Raw genomic sequence first — 25,834 nt, forward strand, 5'->3', positions numbered from 1 at the left:
AAAAAGACAGCCGGGGACAAATAGATCCAATGTCTTAATTTTAAATTTGAAAAAATATTGCAAAATAATAGCTACATTATTTAACGAATGCAAAGTATAAATGTTATGGACATATTTTTTACACAAAGAAAACACTCTATATAGATCTGATATTTTGTCAGAAAAATTCATCAGCAGAGTTGGATTAACAATTAATTAATTTATATCTTGTAAAAAGCTTTTCTTAACTTACTTTTAGATTTATCTATTATTTTTATAAATTACATCATTGCCAGTGTAAAGGTTCAATTGGTTCTTTTTACCTTACCCACATGTGAGCTTTTTAGAGTGAGTATATAAAAAAAAATACTGAATCTAACTTAAGAATAAAATACAATTTATGAGTATACTTAAAAAGTATATAAAGGTTTTGTAAACTAAACAATAGTGCTCACAACCAAACAAACTACGAAGAAAAGAAAATACTTTTGTTATGACATTATTATATATTCAAACATTGCAGTCTGATAGCGACTTCGTAAGAAGCAAGGTAACGGCTGGCTAAAATATTATTGTTAAAAAATTCATAACGTTACTTGTTTTTTATTTAATGGTGGTGGTCCTTTCTATCTGCGAACCTTAAGGTCCAATCTGCCCTACTCTCAATATATAATTATACTTATTAAATTGAAACCTGCAAACTAATAGTATGTAGTAAATTTAATTCCGGCAAGGACAACTAACTAACTTGGATGGTAGTAAAGAAGCGCCTTGTCTGTTTGCGTGTATCTAAGTTTCAAAAAAATGTATATTTAATTTTTATGATATGTTTTAAGATAATTCTTCTTTTGTCATAAAGCAAATTTTAGCTAGTGAAATGCATTATAATGCAATATTTCAAAATATATTAATAATAGAAAATGCACTCTGAGCCACGACATGTTACATGGAATTGCAAATATATCTCTTCGTGAATATTTTTAAATGAAAATACAACGTACATTGCACAGAATGCTTTTGCAACGTATGAGAGAGCACAGGATTGGAAAAGCGATGCGGTGCTTAAATACCACAACAAAAATTCAAAAAAAAAAATGAATATATATCACGGAATAGAATGACGATGCTCTGCATAGAACTGACGCTCCACGAGTGATCTGGAAAATATTGCGCGGAAATACCATGTTTGCTATATGAATTTAATAATTACGAAATTTGCATTTTTACGTTATATTTTCATAGCCTTTAAAATATTCAATACAAATATCAGTTTTTAGCTTGAAATTAATATGCAGGTTAATACATAGACAAATAATATTACATATCATGGTAAATAAGTCTTGCTAAACCTGGCAGTAAATAATAATATATATATATATATATATATATATATATATATATATATATATATATTAGAGATGGGCTTATCATATCCGAAGACGGATCGGTTAGGATTTGATTCCGCTTCAGAGAGGAGTTATATCCACTTAACAACTCCACGTTAAGTTGATTGTTAACATATCTAAGGATTTATTAAGACTTTAGAAATAGTTTACAAATAGTTCAAACATTTTTGTTCATTTTATTATAATAATTACTATTTTATGCATTTCAATATGCATACAAATCTCAAATTAACAAAAAACTTGGGAATCAAAATCAATTTTGTAATTATTTTTGAAGAGAAAATATAGAATTCTTTGAATATGTTTATTTTTATATGAAAATAATGCAGTGAACCTTATATATGAAATAAAACCAAATCTTTGTGTATAATATTTTTCACAAAATAGTAATCTTTCTTCATTATTTTCTTTTCGAGAATTAATTATACATCTGGTAGTTTGATTAGCATACTATTACTTTAACACAATTATAAAATTATAATTGTGTAAAAGTTATAATATAATACTAAATATTTTTTAGCTGGTTGTATACTATTGAAAGAGCTTATTTACGAACAAACATTATCGTATACAAAATCTAGAATACAAAATAGCATTATTTTGAGACATATACTTGAAAAGTCCTAAAACTGGCTGTGAGACGAGAAAAAGACCACTTTTTTCGATCCAAATCTTTGTATTAGTAAAAAAAATCTCAAGCAAATATCTTCACATGTTATTAGATTTAGTATCAGTTTAGGGAAGTCGGATATGACAAATCCTGTGAGACAACTCCACTCGGATTCACTCCGAGGGAGGAGTTGTATCGGAGTGATAACTCCGGAGTTACCCATCTCTAATTTATATTATATATATATATATATATATATATATATATATATATATACATACATAAATAATTTTAATAAATTAAAATATATTCTATAATTAGTATAATGATCTAAAAACCAAGATTGTTACGGTAAAATTAAAAAAAAAAGATATAACTGTACTTTGTTACAACTATATTGTTCTAAATATATCCCTGAAATTTATAAGTAATATGAATTAAACGTAACACAGGTTCACAAAAAATGTTTTTAGGTATGTGACATATATTTTCCAATGTAATTTTTACCGCTGAAAAATTGGGGGTCAAACAAAAAGTCAAGAAAAATTTAAAAAAACGACAAAATCTCCAATCTAGTAATTGTTATGCATGATAATTAAAATCTCTAATTGATTGACTATTCAGTGTTATTTAAATGATCTATTGATTTTTTTTGAGTTATACAGCCGAAATTTGCAAACATGTTCTCAGATATTTTATTGCAAATATGTTTGCAAATCAGCCAGAAGCAATGGGAAGTAGTTATGCAAAATTACTATTGAAAATATATAAAAAACACAATAATAGATCATTTAAATGAAACTTATTAGTCACTTCACGTTAATTAGGTCAGAAAACGACAGATATTTCAAGATTTTAATTTGAGACTTTGTCGAGTCCTTATTTTTCTTCGTGTTTAGCCCTCAATTTTAACTTTAGATTCGTTTTCAACGGTCAAAACTACATTCGAAAACATTCGTACACCCGATATAGATACCTTTTTTGTGGACCTGTGTAATCATCAATATTACACCGTTACACTGAGATAGTTCTAGTTTTTAAGATAATGATGAAGCTTTTTATACGTGATCCTTTAACTACCCTATTAGCATTATTATAATAATCAAAGTACACAAATGATTCTTCTATACACTTTTAGTTGCATTGCTCTATTCTAACATATGGAGTTAGTAGAAGAAAAAGATGCTGAAATTAATAAAATAGACTATTTTATTTTATCAAACTAGGCAAATCAAAGTTATACTTTATTAAATAGTACTTGTTCTCTTAACAATTACCTTGACCGTAACAAATGTTTGGCCTTATTTTTCTAAATTTCAGTGAATTTTCATACATTGCGATGAATTTCATATTTATCATATAAAATAATATATAAAAAATAAAATTCATTATTATTGAAATTAGTCATAATTTATTTTTAATATTTGCATAATTATGTCTTGAGCAATGAAAGCTATATCGTTTAGCAAAAGAAAAGATCAGTATACCAAATATCCACAAAGATTTTACTAATAACATAGCCATAACATTTTCGAGATTAGTTAATTCTCATATATCCGTGATAAATTTATTTATTAATGTGTCGACAATAGTCTTATAAGTATACATTTAGCATGAACAAATAATTTTTCATAATTAATATAAATAGTATGTCATTTATAAATCAAATCCATTACCCCTTTGGTGTACCTGGCATCGTTCAGGTAACTACAGCTGCCTGAAAGTCGACCTGATCTTCACTCGAGACCGGGCCTTCTATTTCACGACAGTCTTCATACCAGGAATAATCCTGGTAACCAGTTCATTCATCACATTCTGGCTGGAATGGAATGCGGTGCCGGCGCGGTCGATGATAGGTGCAGCAGAGAGAATTACATTTACAATTATTGATTTTTTTATAGCTCGCGAACGTTTTTGTAGATTTTATATATATTTATATACAGTAGATAACATAAATCAAGCTAACGGCACTAAAAACGGTAGGATTAAGTGATTATTGTACACAGTCTGTGCTTTGTTTAACTCATGATTCGAAGGTCCTAAATGACTACTAACTGTTCCTGATTTTATTTTATAAATTTTATTTCAAACCGTGCCAATAATTTACGCACCGTGTGACCCTGTATTATGTGACCCTATATTATTTAATTATTATCACTAAAGACATTATTCTATAATTAGTCATTAAGCTTTTAATTTTTTTCTTTTGTAAAATCGATATCTCGCTTTTTGTGCCTAATCATTTTTTAATCTCGCAGAAGTCTGAGAAACAGAAATCGTTTGATATACGATATCATTGAGATAATATAAAGTCACTTCAAAGGGATTGCGCAGAGATTTAAAAGTAATATAATTTGTGAAATTAAAGAGAATTTTCCACTCTTGTGAAATGCTGTATTGGTATATATAACAGTATATGGTCTAAAGACATTGTGGCGTTTGCTGGATTTTTGTAATCTACTGTATAATGCATCTGTAAAGTTAATACACCCTCAGCTCCTTAAAGCCTTGTAGAGTGTTCTTTTTGGAGACTTACATATGATCTTCCTATTGATAATATATATTTTTCTTTAGGAATGTGGTATGAGTACATATTTTTGCTTGCTAATGCTCGATAGTGTCTTGCTTTATGATCTTCCGCATATCATATTATTTTTATATTGCATTGAAAAAAAAGTAAATATAATTAAATTTATTGAGATACAATTAATTCGCTGTTGTTGCTATATCGTAATTATTCTTTGGAGATATATATTTTTTTCTTTGAATCTTTTGAAAGAAGCATTGAATTTGAATGATGCGTTTACGTTAATAACATTTAAAATTTAAATTTGAAATTAATACGCCGCTCATAAATTTTTAATGGCGATTAATTCGCATAAAGAAGATAAAACTGAATTGCTAGTCGAGTAGGATTATGACAATTTTTATATTTTTTTTACAATTTTCTTATAACTGGGGTCTATGAGTGGCATAAATCATTTCGTTTGTTTTTTGCCAATTATTATTATTATTATTTAAAATATTCGAATATTTTGTACTTGAATAAACATGAAATCTGAAATCAATTTTTCAAGATCGTGATACAACTTTAGGTAATCGTGAATTATTTGTATAAGGCATATTTATGATAAGAGCAAAAATTTCAAATGAAAAATGCAAAAATGTTTTCTTTCGAATATTTAAATTTTGCACTAGTTTTCAATATTTTACGGCGTTGAAACAATAAACAGATTTGGGTTTTTTACTCCAGAGAATAATTATATACAGCGTGCATTGTAAATATGCAATATGTCAAAAATGCGGAAGATAATAAAACATTTTGATGATGTTATTTTTGTAATTATAAATGTTACTGCGTCACCACATTTTAGTATTGTAAAGCGCGCGATAAATCATTTTACATTAACAGCATAGAGTTGCAGTTGTTCATGAATAGATCCAATTTTAAATATGTCATCGGCAGTTGACAAATTGCTGCAATGGAAATAAAATTGCGATATTTGACAAAAATGACATAATCATCGACATTTATATCGGATAATATGCCTTAAATTTTGACACCCATATAATATAATAAGTAGTGCCTGAGGAGTATGTTGCCTGCAGTATGTAACTGATTAACATTTAACCCAATAGATACGTCATCGGAAAAGTACTGCAATAAATATTATAAATATAGATTATTATAACTTACTAGATTTATATGGTTGAAGAAGCAGTCATATTTCTGTGTGATGTTCTATTAGGTTAAGTGACCTACACGTACCCACACTTATTTTAATACATAATTAATGAATTGCGTAAATCGCAAAATGTATACGAGCGGGGCTATATTTTATATTATATAGCCTTGTACGCAGCGACTTTTCTGAGTTATGATTTTGGGTTTTTATTTTGTTTTTCTTTCTTTTTCATTTCAATAAAAAACAATAGGCAACTACAGTTGCCTCAAGGTCGACTTGCGTTTCACGAGGGACCGATCATTTTATTTTACGACGGTTTTTATACCAGGAATCATTCTGGTTACTTCTTCGTTCATAACATTCTGGTTGGAATGGAATGCTGTGCCTGCACGCGTTATGATAGGTATGGTTTTTAAATTAATTTTTGTTAATTTCATTTTTGTACTTAATTTTAAAACGAGTCTGTATATAACTGCAACTTAATCTTTATCTTCAGCACGAACGCGTTCAAATTCAAAATTCTTACATTGACATAGGTGTTTTCTGATATTGTGTGTAAAATTTAGAATGTTCATGATGATACCAACATAGATCAACTCATTTATAAGATATGTTTATCAATAGTATATTTTTATCAAAAAAATCATTCTACTGATATACATGTTAATTAATATTGGTAAATTTGCCGTTTGAAGAAATAGTTTGCTTATAATTGCTATACTATGTTTATTATTATGGAAAAAGTTTTAAACGGCGATACATAATGTTTTTGACTCCGTTTAAAAAAAAACTATAAGAATAAAAGTGTTTGTAAATAATTTTTTTTGCTGTAATTTCATAGATCTACAATAAAAAAGTTGTCTATATAGGGTGTGCGGCAAATTTCTAATATGGTTTTTACCGAACAACGAATCGTCAAAATTAGGGATGCTATGGCAAAAAATTGAAAAAACGACAAAATCTCCGATCTAGTCATTTTTCTGCATGACACTTAAAATCTTATAACTTCTTTCGTTGTGTGGCCTTTTTATCTTGAATTTACTATTAATTATTGACTTGAATGATTCATTGTGTTTTTTTGTAGAATATATCATAAATTTGCAAACATATTTATTCCCCATTTCTCTGGATAATCTGCAATCATTTTTGGTATGAATATTTCATATTGTATTCTACAAAAATGCTTAATAGATCACTTAAATGAATACTAAGATATTAAGGTAAAAAGTGCTAGAAAACGACAAAAATTAATTTTATCGTTTTTTTTTAATTTTTTGCCATTCGACCCTCAATTCTGGCTTTCGATTCGTGGTCAACGGTAAAAACTAAATTGGATAAAATATACCTCACACTCAATATAGTTAACTTTTTTTTCTGGACCTGTTTCATGTTCTTTCAATAAAATGATATATCAAATTGATTATGTATATTAATAAAAAAAAATATATGTGATCTAAAATTGGACATTCATTTTGATTTATTTTTATGTTTTTTACAACAATAATAAAAAATGTAATAAAATAATAATACAACAATATTAAAAAATTTATGAAAATTGCCCAATTGTAAGTGTTAATTGCGTCAAAATCAATTTAAAATAAATTGGTTACAAATAATATTGATGAAAATTTTGATCATTGTTTTATGGTATTTTTTGAAAATTATTAGTTTATTTTAAAATCAAAATTGAAAAATGTGAATATTTTATTGGTTTCATAATTTTATTTATTTCTTCTACATTGCTCTTCAAATACCTTTGATGCTATTTCGAGAATAAATATATCAAAGTTCTTGAAAGTTGTTCAAGTAGATTTCAGTCAATTTATCTACGTTTGATAAATATAGCGATTATGTGGATATATTAGCGATTTGGATGATTTAAATTTATATGCTCTTAAATTGATGAAGTTGCAGTTATTTATATGACCGATTTTGTGACTCATTGGAGTTAATATTATTGTGAAATTTCTTTGTTCCTTACATTTGTGTGTGTTGTCACGGAGTTTTCACATTAAAATTTTATTTGGTTTGTTTGATGATTTTTGTTTTATGTTCGCTCTTTTGTGAAATATTTCTTTTTTGCAATTCGTTTCAAAAATTAATAGCAAAGTCATGTATCGTACTAAGTATTGAACTTTTTATATGTTTCGAGTCGTCATTTATGTTTTTGAGTATATGGTGAAATATTGTTATTGATGTAGGTTTTGTTATTTGAGCATAATATTATATATGTATATAATGTTGTTCTTATTTTAATATGAGTATAGATAATAATAAAATAGCACAATACTAGCGAGTCCACGTAGATAGTATAGTCACTGTAGTAGTTGAGATTCTAGAAAGTAGGTTTTAAGCACATGCTTGCAATAGTCGTCTTGGTACTATGACGTTAAGTAGTACGTTGTATGTTTACTGTTATAGCAAGATTCATGTTTATATTAATGTATAGTCAATTTTTTATTCATTTTTTTTGCAGAAGAAATTTGCTAAACCAAGTTTGCTTTGCAGCCTTGCATAAAAATTATTTTAATTTTTTTTTAAAGGTTTAGACAAGTTTTAAGTTACCATTTATCTCTTTCATGAATTTTTTGTTGTAGGGTAAATAAATTGTGCAAAAATCTGAGCGATTTAGTTCTACAATATATTTTTTTTTATCGTGATACATACCAAATACTTACTCGTAGTTTAAATTGATAATGATACTTGAAGGACAATTTTTATTACATTTACGATTTTGTTTTCAATTCAATTTTCTTCATAAGCTAATTAAATTAATTCATGGCTTATATTTATCGAAATATATCTACAATAAACTAATGAACATATTTATATATTCCAAAATATCAAATCAGGCGTAACAACAATGTTGAATTTCTTCACAACTTCGAACGGCTTCCGAAGCACACTGCCAGTGGTGAGCAACCTAACCGCAATGAACGTCTGGGATGGGGTTTGCATGTGTTTCATTTACGCTTCTCTGCTGGAGTTCGTCTGCGTCAACTATGTCGGAAGAAAAAGGCCATTACATAATGTGGTCTACAGACCAGGAGAAAACCCAGTGACTCAGGTAAACAAATGAATCACTTAAATGATATTAATTTTTTTATCATTTTCATTCATATTAATATTTTCATGTACGTCTTTTATATGTACCAAATTATTGAGATTTTTTTTTGTTTATTTCCTTGGATTTACCGTCATTACTAATAAGAATGTCGTTTTTACTAAACTAGTGAATATGTGATTTTATGTAAAAAAATGTGTATATACATATAATGTATGTATACATAAATAATTATCATGTACGTAGCCAAGATGACCGGCAGGAGAGGCTCAAATGAAAAAATCGTCATAAAAAATAACAAATCATACAAACAAAATAAGTTGCAATTTATGTGCTAAAACTCTTGGTCGACTCACGTGACAAACCATTTTTTTGTACAACTCAAATTTATTTTCTCAAAATATATTTCATTATTTTAGAGGATTTATATATATAAGGAGTACTGTTTCTATCGAAACAGCTTTTTGAGGCTTATATACAGATATCTGTTACCGGTGAAGGAATGGATTAAGTCGAATTCGTCAAAGATGTAACTATTGCTTTGTTAACTATTTCTCTAAATAGTTTTATTTGAAAATTATCTGTGAAAAATAAAAAATAATGAATTACTTGATATAAAATTTGCACGTTCCCAAACGCAATTTTACATGAGCGAACTTTGAAACCAAGCCTTGTGAAATTTTGAAAATTGACTTAATCACTTATTCCCTGGGATAACAAATATCATATATATATATATATATATATATATATATTTATATAATCTGTTCATATTCCGAGTTTTATATCACAAATACTGATACAAAATTAATTCTAATCTTCATCGCCACAAGCAATTTAACATCTTCCGCGTAGATGTTCGTTCATAATTGTTTTTTATTAGTGTTTTTTCTATATTGTAAATATTATCCGTTTATCTCAATTACTAAAATTTCAAAATAGCATGCACTTTCCTGAAATTATAAAAAATGTGTTTGCATTTTATTCGATAATTATGAAATGTTTTCATCAATATTACGGAAAATGACTAAAACTATTTTACTTGTTTAATTATTCATACACAGGTTTATATGTTTTTTTTGCATAGATAACATTTGGAATTCGAAATGTTGTTTCGAATAATATGATATGCACATGTGTAATTTTACTTGCAATTGTGTTGTCACGTGGAAAATTTCATAGTTCTACAACAACTTATTATAATTATATATATATATATACCTATACATACATATATATATATATACATATATATATAAGGTAAGGCGGGGCACAAAGGTCCAATTTGATTTTGAGCAATTATATTATGAAACCAATTATATCAAAACATACAACACATATCAAACAAACAGCTTTCTGACTATGGTCAGTAGAAATCCCAGCTATATCTGGTCCTTTTTATCCGATATGCGGAGTAGATTAGGACAATCAGAAGGTGAACAGGTCCAATGTTTTATTTTAATTATAAATAGATTACACAAAATAATAGCTACATTAAACGACTAATGCAAAATTTTATGGGTTCAGTTTTTATAGAGATAACACTGTAAGTAACCTTGATCTGGAATTTCGTCAGAAATATTCATCAGCCGATTTGTTGAGAAAAATAGTTATTAATTTAATTTGTCTCTTGTAAAATTGCTTTTCTAACTTAATTCAGTTTTTTAATCACTATTTTGTATTTTTGCAACTTCGCCAGCGTAAATGTTTAGTTGGTCTTTATTACTTAGATGTTATATAAGAGAAACTGTTGAATTTACCTTAAAATTAACAATGCAACTTATGAGACAATTAAATAACTTGTACTTAAAAATTATATTTGCAAACTAAACAACAGCGCTCACACCGAGAAATACTAACAACGAAAGAAAATACTATTGTTATCGATTTTTCAACAATGCTTTTTTCTGCCGATAGAAACGTCGTAAGAATCACGGTGATGGCTGGTTATACATCTTTTTCCTCGCTACTATCAAATATTGTTGTTAGAAAATTCTTAACTTTATTTGTTTTCGAGATATCGGTGGTGTACCTGTTTACTCGCGGATCTATAAGCCCCGCTCTACCCTATATATATAATTATATATATATATATTAGGGTGGTCCTTAAAATGGTCATTTTCGAATTTTCTTGCTCCCAGGGGCTCAAATGGTTCCAAATAGATAAAAAACGATTCTCTGAAAGTTTTAGCTCTTAATATTAACGTTTAGATAGAGCGCAATTCAATCAAAGTTTGTATGGGAAGAGCATGGAAAAAATTTTGAAAATTAAAAAAAAATGTTTTAGGTATAACTTAGTGACAAATGAATGAGTTTTATTTATTCATTTGTTCGCTAAATTACATCTAAAAACATTTTTAAAATTTTTGAAAATTTTTTCATGTTATTTCCATACAAAACTTTGATTGAATTGCGCTCTATCTAAACGTTAATATTAAGAGCTAAAACTTTCAGAGAATTGTTTTTTATCTATTTGGAACCATTTGAGCCCCTGGGAGCAAGAAAATTCGAAAATGACCATTTTAAGGACCACCCTAATATATATATATATATATATATATATATATATATATATAATATAATCTAATCATGAAATTGAATTATAAACGTGGCGGTAATCACTTATAAATATAAATATAATTTATATAATTTTACATAGTATTATTGGATGTTTTTTATAATGACGTATTACGTTATTGATTGACTGATTTCTCAGTAAGAGAGCATTTGAGCAATAAAAAAGTAATTAGCTCCGAATCATGAATAAACCGCTCGTTAGTTTTCAAACACTTTATCCTCTCCCGCATCGCGTCGTCAATGATCGATTGAAATCTGGAACAATTAGTCTCCGGCGCTAACGTTTGGCACACGAAGATTGATTAGCCAGCAGCTTTTCAAATTTACTCGAACAACCGATTCAATCCCGCAATGTTTCTCTGCCAACACGATCGGAAAACGCTTTCAAAAATAAAGTCAGATATTTACACATTTAAAAGTTCATTTTGTATAGACTTCATTTGTTTGATTGATCTCTAAAGTTGATAAAATCAAAATTTCTTTCAAATATGATCTCAAAGATGGGAATTTTTTTCGAATTAATCTTAATTAATCACATAAGTTTATTGAAAAAAAATAGTTTTATATGGGAGCTCTAGTATACGAAATAAAAATGGTTAGATCCTGTAACCATTCACCTCCAAAAAAAAGGGACAAAACAATTGCGTTGGTATAACTTAATTCGTGTTTGGGGCTAGTTGTAACATCTACCGGGTTAAGTAGTAACGACAATGATCGACAATAAAGCCTCTGATAATTTATATTTTGCTTGTTTTGAAAATGTTTCTAGAGTAAGTATTTTTCTCATAAATCAACGTAAAATATATTTGATCAAAATACAATATATAGTGTCTCTTATAACAGAAATTCTTATCATAATAGTCCGGAAAATTTAAACCTAAAATCAAGGTGAAGGTTACTATAATTCATAATGGGCTGTAACTTGGCAAAATTGTTTAAAATACAATTATAAAAAAAAACTCAAAAGTCCTCATAGTTCCAATGCGAGCCAAAAAAATGGCGTAAGGTCAAAGGTCAAAAAATGACCCTTTTGCAATATTTAACTAAATTGCAAAATTATCTGAGACAATATTGTTGAACATAAAATTATCTGCAAAAAATGCATCACTACTTTTTTTGCTCAGAGCCAACCGTTATAAAGATATCACTTTGAAAAGTACGTTTAAACCTGTGCTTAGCTCGTTTTTTACGTGGTTTCCCCAGTAGGCCTATTTTACGGGTCTATTGTGATTTTGTTTATTAAGGAACTATTGCAAAATCATATTTGCTGATAAGATATTTTATGTTATTTTATGAAAATAATATTTTTTGATAGCTCAATTTTATATAATCTGCCAAAATGACGCACTTGCACAGTTCTATTTACTGCGTTGGGATGCATAATATGACAATATTATGCCTGTTACAATTTACTCTTGTTACAATAAGCCTCTCGCTCTTCTATTTTATTTTTTTAAATACAATTTTACTTTTTACTTTTGACTATTACATTTAAATAAATAAAACTAACAAACAATTTTCAAAAAAAATTCAGATAGCCAATTAAAAAAAAATCTCAATTAATTTATATAGTTAATTTTTATCATCTTTATTAGCCTGAATATTATGCAAAATAAACGTTAGTTTTGAAATGTTCATTAATAAAGGATTGTTCGGTAGGTTGTGCTATAAAACATGTATCACGATTTTTCTGAATCGCCAGACATGCGATTCTGGAATATATTTTTATGGAGAATGAGTTAACACATTTTTAGTTAAAAGGTTTTTGCTTTATATTTAAATACATATACATATCATTTCAATTTCATATCGCAGAGCATTTATAGAGCTCAATGTTCTGACACTGCGAAGTCTGACTTATTGTTGTCAGTTTTTTGGTCTGTCCAACAGTTTTCTACGGAATTTGATTTGTGAAATAAATAGTCATAGCCTTGAAGCTTTTTTTATATTTAATATTTTCTCAGAATATATACGAGTTAGTGACAAATTGTTTTGAAAAAAATATAGTAACTAATTTTGTATCCTGAAAATAACAATTTTCCGGAAAGGTTTTTCATATCTGACGTGGTCTTTTCATGGATTAGGCTAGGGGTTATAGCTATGGGATTTCAATCAAAAGTTACAGGTTTGAAACCACGAACTCGGTCAGCCTGATATGAAGCAATAGTGACATCGATTTTCACTAGAAATATAGAGAGCATTAAGTTTCCAAGCAAAAATAGTCCTTTGTAGAATTGCTGCAATATCTCAATTAAAAATCCAACCGTTGGTTGTCTATTAATAGCGTTCAGTAAATCTATTAATTGCCCACTAATAAAATTTTTTAGTAGTAAGCAGTACTCATTATACCTTCAATTATACAGTAATAGTTCTGACATAAAACCTTCAAAGCAATTTTAGGAATATTTTAAACATACTCGAAAAGGTTTTAATACAACGACGTTAAATAAATTAATACAAACCAATTACAGTTGCATTAATTCTGAGTCAGGATTAAAAGTTAAACTAAAATGCAAGATAATGTAATATTAAAGTGAAAGTGATCTAATTATAAGTACTTCAAATACTTTACAAAAAAGCTATGTTTTGCTATAAAGTGATAGGGGAGCTAGGAGCTTGTTGTAACAGTTTTTAATTTAATTAGTATATCTTAATATCTACTTATTATATTTCTACAAAATAGAAATGTATAGTTGCTTTAACTATTCCTCTACCCAATTGAGTAAAAATAATTCCACAAATAATTAACTAATTTCCAGAAAAAGTGCGGTGTTTCAAATTACCCCGAGTTTGGGTTTAGTTATAACATCTACCGGAGAAAGTAGTATTAATAATTAATCCGATAATTTATTTTTTACTCATTTTTAAAGAAATTGATTGTTTCCAACAATAAGTAATTTTTCTCAAGCAACGCAAACTATAATTAATATAGATAAAATATAATGTCTTCTGTAATAAATTTTTATCGTAAATCAACTACAATGAATATCATAATATAAATGAAAGATATAGTGTCTCCTGTAACATAATTTACGTTTGCCCATATCTTACAAACTATATGCATTCCATTCAATCTTCTTTACTTGAAATTGTTTATAATTTTTGTATGTTACAACTCACAACTCGCCCTAAAGTTGATAAATTTTATTGTTGATTTAATATTGATCAATTTGAAACAAAATGAGATATATAAAATTTGAAATTTAGTCGATAATAATAACGCAAACCAAAATTATATGATAATATAAGGAAAATTCTAAAACATTATGCGGACAAATATTGTTAAAGTAACTTCATATACTATAATGTGCTGATTTCTATACCTCAATTACCTTAACCAGATTTCGATATATGGACTAAAGAGATTAATTAGCATTTAACCCCGTATTAATTCTAAGTAACCACATTTCAAAATTAAGCCGATTTTGATCATACCCAATTACTCTACCAGATATTACTTGTAAAGGTATTACATAATATTCAAATTTTTACAATGATTCTGTATTTAGATGAAAATGTTTATTTCAAACGTTTGTCATTTTGAGGTCTGTGCGCACTTACAGTGAATTTTCTATTTTATAATCTCTTGGAATGTGAAAACAATTTATATGCTTCTTACTGCAGAATATTAAACTCATAATTGCTTTCAAATTAACTCTTAAAACTGTTATAAAACAAACAGAGTTTTCTGAATTACCTCAACCGTGTATATAAGTATTTGTGTAATTAACAAATCCAGAGTCAGCTCGTTCTCGAACTGTTCTGTTGAGTAATTTTATTTTTCGTTTTGCATAAATTATATCCTTGCAGTACTGTCTGTGACGCAGATTTCACAAAAATATAACATACCTGTAATTTTAATATATAATTAAGGGAAATGAACATCATCAAGCCTGAGTATACATTCATAAAATTTGTTATGAAAAGTAAATTCGCATAAAATGAGGTTTTTGTGTGAAATGTAAAACAAAGCAAAATATATTATGAGAAAAATATTTATACCAAAATATATAATTTAATTATATATGAGAATAAAACTCTTCTTTTCTTTGATAATTGCAATTAATCGTTTAACGAACTCATATTTTGAAAACCTATGTGAAATTATTTTAAGTACTTATGAAATTTATTAAAACTCTCCTTCGATAATTAAAGTTGTTGGGTTATAATTTAACCCTTGTGGCTGTGGACTGTATTAAACACTGATTTGTTTGTTTATTATGTATTTGTTGCAGTTCTTTATTACAATCACTGATTTGTTACTAAGTTATAATGAAAGAAGATATATTTATTGGTTATAAATACCCCCTTACCAGCAACCATTCCGTGTAAAGCTTAATGCCCTGAAGTTTGTCACCTTTATGGTCAATATATTGAAACGAAAATACGACCGAACACTATGTGAATCATCTACATTTTCACAAAAAATACGTTTCTCAAATTTTAGACTAATCTAATCATGTCGTGAAATTCAAATTATAGCAAGTTTTTGTATAATATTGTTACGTTCTTGTAAAATTATGTTGTTTAATTACTTCAGATTCTATACCAAATGTAATAATTTCATAAAACCTTAATTTTTTGAATATTTTTTTTCCAAATATAATCATGCTTAAAACTTAATTTAAGAAACATCAAGACTTAGTGTTAGTATTAAGTAATAATTATGAAAGCAAGTCGTTAGTATCCACCACTCAAAGGTTAAGTTAATATTTTCAGTTTTAAGGGATTTTTAATTTAATTGTTTAAAACATACGATTATAATTATATCCATAATAACAAATACTATCTTTCATAAATTACTTTTAAAAGATTAACTTTTCTTTTTAATTTCACAATACTTCAGAATTTTAAAAATAATATCAAATATTTTAAAATTAAAAATAAAATCTTCTAGTGGTTACAAACACAACTTTTGCAGTTATTAAAATATATGCTCCAAACAAATTCTTGTGATTTATTTAATGTTGATTATATTACTACATAACAAAAGATATTCGATGTTTTGACGACAAATTTTAATGAATTATAATAAGAATTTTGAGTTCAAGTTAAGAAGTGTTGTTTTATATATTCATGCCGGAATCGGTTCTTAATTTATTTCCAAAATTTTGTTTCAATGTTGTGTTTTCAAAATTATGTTTCTATGTCCTATTGAATTTTTGGCTTGACAACATTATTAGACGATGATTCATTCTGATATATATATATATATATATATATATATATATATATATATATATCTTCTGAAGAAAGTATTTGGTGTTTTGCATCAATGTGTGTTAGATGTTGTGACTTCAGGCTGGATTACAGATGAATTATAACGTGCTTTCATTTATATATAATCATTTCAACAAATTTTCATGTTGAATTGAAACAAAATAATTTTTGCATATATTGTTGCATAATTGCAACGTTTGATTAAACGCATAAAGTTTCAAATGTAATCCTGGCCTTTCCTTTCTATGTTTTGGTTAATTAGTACAGCACATTTCCGATGTGTTACTCTTCTTTTTCATATGTTATAGATGATCTTAAGAATTTTCGTTATTACTATTTTATTATTCTACAATTTTTTAATATCGGTTTATGATCTTCGCAACTTTTTTCTGTGAGATATTTAAGCAACAAAGCTACATAATACGCTGAAAATTTTGTCATTTTATTCATCGGTATAGTGCTCTATCATTATATTTAGTACACTATTAAAAAACGCCAAAAATGTCGTAGTTAAAGAACACATCTTTCGTGTTTTTTCAATTTAATATCATTTAAATCTGTATCTATAATAAAAAAAAATTCAACCATTTTTACTACAAAAACACAAAATATTTATGCAAATCTATTTTTTCAAAAGTTAATTTATTTTTGTGAGGATTCATATTGTACAAATATATGCATCATATTGCAAAATTCTGATTCACATAATATCTCAACAACAATATGAAATTTAAACTTGGCTCCACATCATCGATAGTTAATCATAATAGTTTTTAGGAATGATGATAATGATCAATTTTCCATAGTAGTCAAGCATTACATTACCAAATTTAGGACTTAGGTTTTGAAATTGAAATTTAAGTTTAGATTTTTTATGATAATATATTTAAATTACTAACAATCTATTAAGTTAAAAAAGAACATTGAAAATAATAGTCTAAGAATGTTTTTGTTGTTTCTTTCCTGTAGGTACTATTTCTAATAATATAATTCATATTACTATTGTACGTTCTATGTACATTTCTGTGTCTTTAGTTTTTAAGTTTTTTTCTTTTGTAAAAACTGTATTTTGCAGCGTCTGCCAGCTGTTCTCAGCCGGATAGGCATTATCTTGGCCAGCCCCTTGGTAAGCATCTAAAATCGTCTGTCCTGTACACTCTACTAACTAGTTCGAATTTTTTTATTATTTTCATTACTGACTTACTTTTCTTGTATGTTCTTTTTATTATAACAACATTGAGGATATGTGCACGTTTAGTGATCAAATAGGATAAACATTATTACTGCGAATGCCAACTTTCCTGATTTATGAATTTTGATGATGATGATGATCATCTACATCTACAAGTTCTTACATTCAAGCTTTTTAGTAATAATCATTGTTTTGATCGCGAACTAAGTTATTATTACGTACAATTCTATGTTATAACAGTTCAATAAAACAAATTTGATTTAAATTTTACAACTATCATAGTGATATATTTAAAATAAAAATTCAATAGGTCAATTTTCAAAGTAAACTGCCTCAATTTGCCAAATTTAAAGGGGTATTCTAGTGTAGAAACTCAAAAAATAATTGTCTTTTCTTTTTTTCATGTTTTCAAAGTTTAACTGTATAAGAGTATGTGTACGAGAGGATTTCTAAAATTTTTAATTAGTTTTGGAGATATAGCTGTTTGACCATGATAATCCTCTTCTGTTTCCTTCATTTTGCAAAACTTTTAAACGCGTTTTTCTCCAAACAGTTTTTTCTTAATAAGATGCCCACAAGTTTTCGAGTTCTACTGGGCCGATTCACTTGAATTTTTGAAGAATCTCTCAGGCAATTTTCGGAGAATCTCAAAACTTTAATTTTTACTAGTTTTAAAAAAAACGAAAAACTCAAAGTTGTAAATAATTGATTCTTTATTCTCAAACAGTCACCATTTTGTCAAAAACTCAATCCTAGTAGTATATCCATAGCGACATTATTGTAAATTAATAATCTTTTTTTTATACTGGATTACTAGAAAGATTGTAATCGTGGTCTTCAACCTCTGCTAATTTTTAAAATTATTATCTTTTTTTTAAAAAAAAATCTGTGCTCTTGTAACGTTGATTAAGAAATTATAAAAATATGATGGCATAAAAATGTATTGTCTTTTTTACGATGATTTAAAAATGATCTAAGATTCATGCCTCTATAATAGAATACCTCCTTCACGATATTAATAATATCAATTGTGCTTGTGATGGTAATTAGTGAAAATACGGTCCATATACTCTGAAATTTCTTAGAATTATTAGTTTCTTTTGAATAGTAAATTTTATTAGATGTGAGTACAAATTTTCAAGTACACTATATAAAACTAGCGATATATAGATTTTAATTTGACTTGTATACTTTAAGTGTTAAACAAATTTACTTATCATGGATAATATTTTTATCATTAATATTCATTAAACGAGCACATACCTCAACGCTTACTACTTGGTTCTTTCTTTGGGCGTTGTATGTTATTAATTCCGATTGGTCTGATTTTTTTTAATTTTTTATATTTTTTAAAATAACCACGCGTAAAACACACTTATCCTGAGTTGGCCTCTGTCTGATACAAAGTTATTTTCTTGAATTATTAACATTATCTATATGTGATAGTTGCTACCGTATTAACAACTCTGACACATGCTTTGAGCACACTGTATGCTGTATGTGTAGAATAATATTATATACAACAGAAGATTATTTTCAATAATTATTTTATAAATATTAACTTATTTAATGCATATTTAGAACATGTAAATAATAGCTTTGTTTCTTCAGTTTATTCTATTAATTATATTACATATTATTAAAATTTTATGCTGTTGTGTTTTCGACAATTAATTCAATAATTGATATATTTACGAAAACTCTAACCATAATAACATGCTGATCGGCAGTTTTACAATAAATAAAATAACAACCGTGATAATATTAAAATTTTAATTTTATTAGAGGAATATAGCGAAGTATGGAATACTGTCATTTTTCAGTAATAACAAAACAAATATGTAGGGCTTACAAATTAGTATTGTATGAGCGTCATGGTCTATCAAAAATTGAAAAACATAAAAGATTAAATTATGAATCAATCATACCAGATTGAATATAGAAATGTACACGGTCCGAAACTACTAAAAAAATTCAAAAATAAAATGATATTATGACAATATTTGATGAGATATGAGCTTTTCGAAACCATTGTTAATTCAACTTACATTGAGTTGCTACTGCTGCAAGAGTCAGCAAGCTACCCAAGTATTTGTTACACAAAGTGGTTTAATATTTTCCAATAATTATCAGTAAAAATGTTTCTAAAAATCAAAAATTACACTTCTGGAAAATATCAATTACACTTACAAATAAGAGGTTTCAATCATTTAACTTAAATAAGTATCGAAGCAAATTTCGGAACATTTTATGTCCTCTTTAGGTGACACTCGTTTATAGAAGCCGTCTAGAGGATGTCGTCTATAGACGACGCTCGTAGTGAAAGGGTTGAAATAGTTGAAAATACGTAATACGTGTATAACTTGTAAATGCATTTTAAAAGAATATTCTAAAAAATATAGACGAAAAATATTATATTTCTACTCGTGGTCACTTCATATGTATAAATGGTGTCCCAGACCATGACGTCAAGCCGCAATGGGGTGATAGTATTGACACGAACTGTCCTGAAAAAAAATAGAAAAATTATCTTATGTTGTGTGAAAGTTATGAGCTTTTAAGTGCAACCTATAGCTTTAGTGAAATTATGACCATTTTTCGGTTATTGTGTTAACCACAATTTTGTTGATTTTATTAATTTTTTTCATTTAAACTTTGGAACAACACAATAGCTCCAAGGTTTTAAAAAATCAAGACTTTTTGTTGAACTATGAATTTAAAATGCTTATAATCAGACAACTTTGAGAGGTCCTTCTTTAAAAAAGGACCTTTGAAACAAGTGTGTTGGGAAGTTTTATCAGAAGTTGGAGCATTTAGCCAGGATTGTGAAATAGTAAAATACTTGATAATTCTATTTTTCAAAAATTTTGAAAAAAAAAATAAAAACTTCAAAACTACATGATTCTTGCTAGTACATTTTACACACAATTATAGTTCAAATGCTTGTCGTGATAAACATTTGAACTAAATGGGAATAAAATGTACTAGCAAAATCATGTAATTTTTATTTTTTACTCGATAATTTTTAATAATAAACCAAAAACAATTTTACGATTCTGATTAAATGCGCAAACTTATGATGAAACTTGCCAACACACTTTAGTATATTTTTTAAAAGGAGAGCAGTTCAAACTTGACCGATTTAAAAAAAAAAAAAAAATTCAGCAATAAGTCTTAATTCTTGAAAAATGAGTACAATTGTAGTATTTTTTCTGTAGCCCTAAAAATGTTATTCACGGTTACGGTACTAAAGCTTATATGAACAAGATTAATAAAAGTTTGCCACACTAGCCAAAAAATTGTCATAATTTTACTAAAGCTCTAAGTTGCACTTAAAAGCTCATAATTTTTGAGATTTTTTTTCTAGTTTTTTTTCAGGACAGTGAAGGTCAATACGGTTTGATCGGTTTGACGTCAAGGTCTGGGATACTCTATATAATAATACAATAAAATGTATAATATTAAATATAAAAATAAATAAAGTCATGATGTTTGATATAATAATCACAGTATTGATTTCTAAATTCACCTAAAATAACAAATTTGTATCATTCATTTTTCAAATAAAATTGCATCGAAAAAAAACATAAAATTAGTATCAAGTGAAAATCTGCGCGCTATTAATAGTAAGCTATATACGGTGGAACTACTATATAATATCTCGAATTTTTAATTTGTTGTCTATTCCATACTTGGCGCTTTTCACTAATTGTTTTTTGGTGAATATTAAATTTAATTATTTACAATTGCTATATTTCATTGTTCTAATTTGAATTAGACGCAACATGAAACTGTCTAGTAGGTACTTGTATGCTAATTGTATTTGTTTGATTAAACTAGAACTAATTATCCTTCTGCTTTATATGGTAGAGTTCTACACAAGTATTGTATGCGCACACCGTCTGCTTTTTGTAACAGTTCTATGTATTCAACAGATTATCTGTACACCTTTATTCTTACGATATATTTCCTAGTTGAGTAATGTACGCAATTAAGAATAGTAACACACAATAGCAATGGGGATATTTTGGTTGTTGCATACAAAAGATTCAATTTTAGTTCTGTCCTTCTTCATCAATAGAAAAAATTGAAGCAATAAATCTTTTTATTAATTAAATTTATTCACACATACACGCATACTTACACAACACATGTGCCACGACACACGATATATTAAGTATATTCTACACCCTTATTCTACACCCCTATATATATATATATATATATATATATATATATATATATATTGCTGGTTATATTTCATATGTATATAAAATATAAATTAAATAATTTTTAGTTTATGGAGTAAACTACTAAGCGTTAATATAAACAAACTCATTTTTTATTTATATAGTATAAAATACACATGGTAGTTATAAACAGAACAACTTTTTTCTTGAATGATTTAATAAAATTTTCAATGAATTACTTGTTATTCGCATTATAAATGCCAAAAAACATTTGAAATAAAATAAATAATAAGGAAAACGATAAATCAACGTCCATCTATTCGAAAGAAATTTTTAAATGAATCTAAATCATTTTAACTTGAAATGTTATCACTATTATAAAATTGTTTTTGAAAAAAGTTGTTTTTGTTCAAACTTATACAATATATATATATATATATATATATATATATATATATATTAAATAATTTATTTGAATCAAAAATTTATTAATTATTATAATATGGAATAGGAGGCGAATGAATAGGAGTTGATTCCAATCAAGCTAATTATTTACGATTATATGACTCGTAAATTTCGAATTTAAAGTATATATATATATATATATATATATATATATATATATATATATTAGGATCCTTGTTATGAACATTTTCAAATTTCTTTTCTCCCAAGGACTTACATGCTTCCAAATTGATAAAAAAAATCCCTGAAAGTTTTAGCTCTTAATATTAACATTAAGATAGTCCACACTCCAACCAAAGTTTCTTGATTCTTATTCCTAAGTAAATACTTATTTTATGAAATATATCAAATTTTTGTTGTAAATTGTTTATTCATGATCACGATTCACTTGTCGCTAAGTTATAAAATTTAAAAAAACAAATTAAATTTTACCCATGTTATTTCTATAAGAAACTTTGGTTGGAGTGCGGACTACCTTAAAGTTAATATTAAGACTTAATACTTTCAGAGAATTTTTTTTCATCAATTTGGAAGCATTTAAGCCCCTGGGAGAAAAGAATTTTTAAAATATCCATATTACGGATCATTCTATTATATATATATATATATATATATATATATATATATATATATATATTATATATATATATATATATATATAATGTAAAGATACTTTAAACAAATTATACAGAACGTATATATATTTTCCCTTTTAACAGTTTTACTTCAAATTTGTTATTTTGCTTTTCACGTCAACCCTATGAGAATAATCAAAATATCATTCCACAATTAACTTCGCCTACTAAAGCTGGTGAATATTTCATTGTTCATTGAAAAACGCTACAAGTTGTTCAAGTACATTTATGAACCAACTCCATGTTTGCTATTGAAAAAATAATTGGCTTAATATACGTCTGCAAATATTTATCCGAGAAATAATAAAATCTGTGCAATATACAAAATTCCGGCGCTACTACTGCGTATATTGTAGTATTTACTTCTTGTTCCATTGCTGAATTTATCATAAATCTTATATTAGTACAATATTTACTGATTAAGAACACTTACATAATAATAGAGTCGATGAATTTTTAATCTAATTTCTAATTTATTGTTCAACCTATTTTTGTGCACTGTATGTATATTTTTAAATTCATTATATCTATTGATTTTAAGTCGATCACCTTTACAGTAAATTTATCTTTGCATTTACTTTTTATCCTTCTTATACAAACGATGTGCAGCAGTCCGCTTTTTGAAGATATTAATAAATTATTCTCTTAATACAGTATGAAAATTTAATTTACATTTCTTAATTAAATTCTTGTAAGATACACTTCATGTAATTTAATTTGCATTAGAAGTTCTTTAGGAGAGCTTACTGAAAGCATCGAAAATAGATTACACTTTAAATTGAATGTATATTTATTTATAATGTTGGATGACGGAACTCAAATACTATAAATTAATAAATCGATAATTGCATATTTAAAAATATTTATCAAGGTAAATTGCGGTAGTCGCTTTGATAGAATAGGTAACTTTTTATTAGATTTTACACAACCAAATATCGATATTAATGAAACTGGGGAAGTCTTATTCGAATGGATTCCACCAAACTGTTATCTATATATTTAACACAATGTACGGTTTATTGTGGCGGCAAACAGTTGATGTGAAACTTTAGAATGAATATATGTTTTCAAAGAAAATTTCAATCTCAGGAAACTGCAGAGACAGAGTTTCGGTCCACAATGGGCGACACGATGTTAAGATCTTGTGATTCGTCTTATATATTTGTAAGTCACTCTTCACAGTCCTCAATCATGGTAACATTGAAGTATAAGTTCTAACCCATTCAGTGTATTGTTAATCGGAGTTGCCCTGGCATGTGTCTGTAGCATAAATTCGATACGATTGATATATCTAGTCGTTTTTCACTAACAAATGTTTAATTGGGTTCTATATATTTAACCGTGCATGTTGTTCAACTGTAAATATTAACATTAGGGCTAAAGTTCAGATCGCGTTAAATGTGTTCGGTTGACTTTTAGGTGTTGTTACAATCAGTGAAAATTAACAAATTGATTTATAGTCGTGTTAAATGTATATAGTAGGTATCATCTATTGATGTTCAAATGTGACAAAGCTGTGTTAACGAAATCGAGAAAACATTGTAAATCCATCATTGTCGATCATTTATGTGTTCTGTTATTTATGTCATGATGAAAATAGATTTTTGGTCTAATATATTATTTTAGCTGCAAGATGAACATAACATTCGGTAAATGTTGAACGTTTCTATAGATTAAGTTAATAATATTATTAAAATGCTTGCTGTCAAACTTAGCTACATATTACCTTTAAATTGTACATTAACTACTTATAATGTATTATAGCTGATATATATATATATATATATATATATATATATATATATATATATAGTTCATAAATTTATTAATAAAGTGTATACTCATGCATAGGTGTACACATACATAGTTACACTACAAGATTTTGCATTTGAATATTAATAAAAGATGGAATATTAAATTCTTTAAAGATTTTTTTTCATTTCTAAATAAATTAGTTATCTAAATTATACGTATTACTTATATCATAGAGATGACATTGATTTTGATGTAAGCCTTTTAACTTATCATACTTACAATTAATCACTATTGCATACTTGCTTACAATCGACATCCAAATTAAACAAAAACATTCATTTTATATAAATACAAATTCCAACATTGGATAATGATGGCTATATAGAAATAAGTCTTGATTTAATATTCAAATAAGGAAGTTACTTATATGTGATATAATTTTATGAATCGAATTTGGACGAAGTTTGCGTGTTCTACGTTGTTTACAAATATAAGAATTTAAAACTTGTACTTATCAACTTGATCAATAAGTCTTAATAAAATCAAAGAGAAACTGAAAAGTGATATAGAGATATTTTTGTCGCGTTTTTCATTATCTACATTTTCATTTATCGTATGTATGAAAATGAGTGTGAAAAGAGTATCACAAAAATTGATCGCCATACATATAAAGACTGCAAAATACTGTACAAATTTGCTTGGAATTATTTATATAATTCGTAAAGTTTTATTATAAATTATTAATCAATCTATTAGTTTTTTCTTTTTATTTTTCAAAATGCAAAATCTACTGAATTGAAATATGAATAAATTTGATGTAGCATGTCGTTTTAAGTTAACACAATACATTCAAATACAAATTACTGACATCACAACACAATCATTTATACAGTTCCTGTTTTCACAAACACAGGCGTATTTTTAATATATAATGCAAAAAATTTAATTAAATTGAATTTTTTATCTATACATCAGTATCAAATGATCGTGTTGCTTTCAAAAATTCGGTAATTTAATACAAATCGCTGTTTTAATGGGTATATAAATTATAAAAT

General features: G+C 26.9%; 1 protein-coding gene across 1 annotated transcript in view; it reads left to right on the plus strand.

Moving 5' to 3' along the window:
- The window catches only part of LOC113378450 (glutamate-gated chloride channel), a 145,011-nt gene that overhangs the window by 100,434 nt on the left and 18,743 nt on the right, over nucleotides 1–25,834 (plus strand). Inside the window, exon 11 of the mRNA XM_026618984.1 lies at nucleotides 17,618–17,668. Within this exon, the coding sequence (XP_026474769.1) occupies nucleotides 17,618–17,668 (51 nt within the window). The remainder of the gene's footprint in view (nucleotides 1–17,617; nucleotides 17,669–25,834) is intronic.

The sequence above is a fragment of the Ctenocephalides felis genome, unplaced genomic scaffold (assembly GCF_003426905.1).
Source record: "Ctenocephalides felis isolate EL2017-DRISC unplaced genomic scaffold, ASM342690v1 CF-g0.4_SCAFFOLD_01886, whole genome shotgun sequence".
Lineage (NCBI taxonomy): Eukaryota > Metazoa > Arthropoda > Insecta > Siphonaptera > Pulicidae > Ctenocephalides > Ctenocephalides felis.